Raw genomic sequence first — 5,546 nt, 5'->3', positions numbered from 1 at the left:
AAAAAAAAAAAAAAAAAAAAAAAAAAGCCTTTCTTCCCCAGCATAGCTCATGCTTGCTTTCCCTGTGTGCCTGCTACATTATACACTGTAGTTGAATATGTATCTACATAATAAATATATCAGAGTTTATAATGAAAAGACAGTCTTACTAAATTAAGGTAGCATGTCTATGTTCAAATTCAATGTTACAGAACACAGATCTGTTGCCTTGCCAAAGAAAACATTATCAACATGCACTAAGGGGGATGAGGCTAGGACCAACGGTAGCTTGGTTTCACACATACAAATATTCACAAAATGTTTCACTTGCAGAAGTATTCTGTTGGGGCTGCCTGTATTCAGAGTGCCATTCACATGCATCAGCTTTTTTCCAGTTGGGACACTGAAGATTCAAAATAAATTCTTCATACTTTGAGATAAATGTGTCACCAGGTAAAACTTACTATGACAATTCAATCAAAGTGGGAGGACTGGTAAATACATTTACCAAATTCATCTTTAACACAGAAGAAAAGTATGTAAGATGCATTGGATAGTTCTAGTAATATTCACCTGAAATATGTTAACATCAAACATGAGAAGTTGTAGAATTAAGCACAATTAGTTTTTTCAAGTTCTTGTGTCCTTATGCTTCTTTAATCTTTTATAAACTAGAAACATGAAATACCTTAAAACAGTAACACATTCACAAACACTTAGTTTGGGCAAAACACATACTTTGGAGAAAGGAAACTCTTCCATCCATGTTCTGCATGTATCTATTTTTGTATAATCAATGATACAGCCTGACACGAAGTTACAAGGAAAGGCAGGGCAGGGAAAATTTTTATTCCAAGACTGACCTCTAGAAACCTGAAGCAAGTCCCCTAGAGCCAGCAGAGTTACTATATTTTTATATGCATTTAAAAGACTGGGCCTACATCTGCTGAAAGACACACTGAGGAATTCAGGAATCTGAAGCTCACAACAATGCATCCATTTTATCAATATTTACATCAACGCCTTGTACTGTTACAAAACAATTGTGTATTTTCCCAAGTCCAATTCTCGCCATTGTTCTGTTTCTGGCAAGACCACTTGTGAAATGCTAAGTTATCTGTGGTACTCAATTTAAAAAAAAAAAAAAAAAAAAAAAAAAAAAAATCATAAAAGGGTGGAGGGAGAGTGAACAGAACACTTCCGCTGCAAGAGCACCTTCCCAATGCCATTTTTTAAAGATCAAATGCCACAGAACACATTTGAAAATTGCACGGAGCATGCTTCACATTGATTTTTTTTTTTTTTCTTTTTTTTTTTAAACTACTGTGGCAAGGTAAAATTACATAACCAAAACTTCCTTGTGGATGTCTAAAAACCAGATGACATCAGAAAATGATCTTCTGACCCTTTGCAAACAAACCACAATGTACAGAATTTAATAAACAGTCTATTTATTGTCCCTTAAACATCAGTGCACTTTTCCAACACTTTTCCCATAACACACTTTTATAAGCTTATTCAGTTTTCTTTCCACTATCTTCTTATAACTCAGAAGACTATTTAGACTCCCATATGGTTGCCATCAAATCCAGCAGACGCCAAGCAAATTAAAACACAAATTATGACTTGTAATATGCTGATATATCATAATTGCAGCATATCTCACAACTTACTGTGAATCATCAGATAAAGCAAAGGTTTCTAAGGTGTCAGTGCTTTTTATACATCTTTCAGATTAGGCTAGGGTCAGTCAAATCAAGTGTGGATTGAAATTCAGTGTTAAACAACAGTATACATCCACAGTTTCCATCAAGTATAATGAAGCACAGAGAGCAATTTAAAACAGCTATTGGAACTAAAAGTAAGCTCAAAACTGTCTTGCAAAAGTAGAAGAGGAAAGAAGAGGAAATGGTTCTTGCCTTTTGGGAAGCGGGGTGGCCTACTTTTACTTTTTGCATTATACCTTTAACATTCTGCATAGAAGTCTAAGGGGGAAGAGGGGGATGAAGCATTGTTTGTTTACTTTCTTTATCTACAGAAAAATGTTTTGTTACCTTATATTACAGCTGCAGCTCTCATCTAAATCAGATTACATTATAGTTTACCCAGACAAAGACATAAAGGCTCCTAAAAAAAGTACTGTCTATTCCACCAGCCTAGAAAGGTAGCAAACATAATGTAGTGCTTTCACACAGGCATTATGAAGTTAAAGCCCAGGTGTGTGCCCTAATGAAAAAACAGCAGAAGAATGGCAGCTGAGCAACAAAAAGAGAAGTGTAGTGCTGAGTTCTAACTTCTGATTTAGATGTATTTGTGCCGATGTGGTCTCAGTTCCTAAATCTTACTCTGGTGACTGCCAAATGAGCTTTCCTTTTCCACAAGAACATAGAGGCAAGTTTTTCTGAACATACATTTCCAGTATTTACCCATTTTAATACTGAATTTCCAGAAAATTAAGCTTGCAAATATACCTAGAACATTACTTATGCATAGACTCAGCAGATAATACAATCTTCTACAACAGTATGAAACACAGTTAGACACGAACACCTTGCCTGGTTTGATGCAAGACTGAGAACTATCTCCTAAAGAGCATACTGCCACTGACGTTAGAGCTACAGGTACAGCATTAGTGTAACGTTACCATATTAATTATTAGAAAATTCAGTTATGTTTTTTTAAGGAAAGAAATAACAGAGCAGTACAAAACCAAATAATTGACAAAACAGTCTGATAATTTATTTTGCCCATATTCTGTAGTATATAAAGCCTCTGATCTTCAGTTTAAGTGGCATGTACAATCATTCCCCACAATTCCAGCAGATTTATAATATTCTTCTGTTCAAGGCACTGACAATTTCCTTACCAAAACCATCTCTCTTCCAACTCAGTTATTATTTTTAGTCCATTGTTTTGTGATGCATAATAGAAAGTATTTTCCTGTTTGTTTACGTTTAAAATGTAAAAGGTTGTGTTAAAAGCGCTATATAATAATGCTCAGGTAGAAGTTTGAACAAAGGTGTTCTACATATCTCCATGGTCGCAAGATCCCTGGAGAGTGTGATGGGGTTAATACAATGACTTCTTCATCATTTCAGTCTATTTACAATGACTACATTAGTGGCTATTTTTGATTATCACTTTCTGTGAACAGCCAACCAAGCTCGCAATTTTCATTTACAACTTTTATGCCCCAGTTTCATGACAGACTATTGAAGGGTTTGCTATGAATTCAGTAAAAACAACAATAAAATGTATTCTACAAGAGTAACTGCCTACGTTTTCACTCCAAATCATGAGAGGTAATAAACGCAGGCTTTCTGATAAAGAGATTACAATATTCTGAAGAACTGACTAAACTCTTATAAAGTGCTTTGTCTCTGCAGATTTCCAAGTTTAGCCAAGGACACAAATTAGGTGATTAGCATTTTGCAAAAGGAGAAATCTGTAAGCAAGGGCCACACATCAAGCAAATGGCAGCGTGGGTAATATACTCAGGTCTTCTGATTAGCATTCCAGCAGTATAAATCCGGGTGGCCTAGCAAAATATCCTTTAACCCATTCAGTTACAACAAACGAACATCTGCCATCATGCAAAAGCTGTGCTGCATCTGCCTCAACAACACAGGAATAAGGAAATAACTAGCCACAAAATACCTAGAACATACTATTTCCCCACTTGCACCATCTGCATATTAACCTTCACAGAATAAGATGAAGGAAATTACAAGGTATATAGCTTCTTCTAGACTGACGGACATTCATGTGTATTTCACCATAATCTCCCTCTTTTAGTCCAAGGACAGGGCACACAAGTGTTCCTCACACTACTCTGCTCCCTGCTGAAAAACATCTGTCTTCACAGCAACACATGCCCAGGGGAATCAAACTGAAAAAAGACAAGGGAAAAGAAGCATGGCAAACTCAATCACTAAAAACTGAGTAAATAGTCAATAAAAACAGCTACTGTAAGGTCAAAATACTACAAAGCTTGGAACCACTCATCTCCACGGGTCAGTCTTGGGCCAAGTAAACACTGACATAAAACTGCAGCTTATTTTCTTGATTAAGGAAAGATATTTCAGTATAAATGTGTAATTAATCAAAACTCCCATCCTTCCAAAACCTCCTCTTCAGGCATCTTTACTTTCCAGGAACACAGACATGAAGTTAGCTATAAATACCTGCTAGCCACATAACCACCCTCCTCACCGCGGTTACAATCGCAAGCTCAGTATTGCTTAGGTTTCTCTCCTCTGTTCTTCCCCACTTTCATCCATAAAACTTCAAGGTGTTTTGTTTTGTTTTATCTCCAATTCACCTTTCTAGTCCAAAGAAGCCACCATACCAGATATGTACTCGACTTGCCTTCAAAAGCCCCTCAAAAACACATGTTCACCCTCCCGGGTTTGTGCACACTTCCCATTGCTAAATGGAGTATGTCATGAGAAGAGGGGGGGTGTATAGCTAAAAGCCTTCACCCAACTTTAACATTCCACACAAGGATAAAATCTCACCATTTATGTGTGTGTGAGAGTGCTCACCCCCTCCCTCTGTGGTTAGGAAATTTGGCATGTACACCCAAAACCAGCTGCTTCTCTTTCAAATCCTACACATTGAGAAGATGCTAGAAATACTATCATATGCAGGTTACATTTCACTATACAGTTCTGCCTACTCTACAGCCAGGGCTAGAATGGTGCAACACGATACTGTGCAGTCAGAAGATCAAGCAGCGCAGCCAGGAATCCCAGCAAGCCTCCCATGGACTTGCACTTTAGCGATGGGTGGGAATACTGTTCTTCCATCCTATTATTGCTACCACTACTACGTGGTAATAGCAAACCATAATAAACCCGTGCCGTACACGACCTCGTCATTGTGCAATCATTGCCTTAAACAGCACTGCTCAGAGAACTCGAGCTGCGAGATTTTCAATTATTTTTATTTAACAGAGATATCGGCACGAAAACATGCAGACCGAGCCGTTCTCCAGGCCTGGGTGTCTAGCTGTTCCCTCCCCCACCACAAAGCAGACAAGGGGGAAGAAAGGAGGGAGGAGGAAAAAAAAAATAATTAAAAAAAAAAAAAAAGGCAAGAAACCCTCTTCTCACCTACAACAAAAGCAATTAGGAGGGCCTGGAGGGAAGGGGACCCAGCAGCCTCCGAAGGTGCAGGAATGCAGCTCGCCAACTTGCTGCCCGTGGGGAGGCTGAGCCGGCGGCACCCCCGACCTCGCTCGCTCGCTCCCACCCGCCCCAGTCCCATTCAAAGCCCCAACCGGCGGCCTCGCGTCCAACTGTCACGCACGACCCCGGGCTCCGCTTTTACACGTCCCTCAGGTTTCATTCGTGGCCGTGCCCAGCCCAGGAGCGGCGGCGCAGGAGGAGGAGAAGGTGGCAGAGGAAGACACGAAGCGCCGTGCGACCGGCCCACTTACCCAGAAAATGACATTGAAGCCGAAGATGAAATATTTGATGCAACAACTGACTTCAGGCCCCTTATAGTGCTTCCCGGACATCCTCTGCGCTCATGAAGACACTTTGCTCGCAGCCAGGGTGAGAGTC

At 39.5% G+C, this 5,546-nt stretch overlaps 1 protein-coding gene across 1 annotated transcript in view; it reads right to left on the bottom strand.

Annotated features, from left to right (window-relative positions):
* Positions 1-5,540, bottom strand: part of TSPAN5 (tetraspanin 5) — an 85,773-nt gene extending 80,233 nt beyond the window's left edge. The window contains exon 1 of the mRNA XM_026847685.1: positions 5,420-5,540. Coding sequence (XP_026703486.1) covers positions 5,420-5,500 — 81 coding nt within the window. The 5' untranslated portion in view covers positions 5,501-5,540. The remainder of the gene's footprint in view (positions 1-5,419) is intronic.
* Between the last annotated feature and the right edge of the window lie 6 nt (positions 5,541-5,546).

This window comes from Athene cunicularia, assembly GCF_003259725.1.
Source record: "Athene cunicularia isolate RWA chromosome 4 unlocalized genomic scaffold, athCun1 chr4_part2, whole genome shotgun sequence".
In the NCBI taxonomy this organism is placed as follows: domain Eukaryota; kingdom Metazoa; phylum Chordata; class Aves; order Strigiformes; family Strigidae; genus Athene; species Athene cunicularia.
Note: the sequence above shows the minus strand (reverse complement) of the source record. Positions and strands in the feature narration are given on the sequence as shown.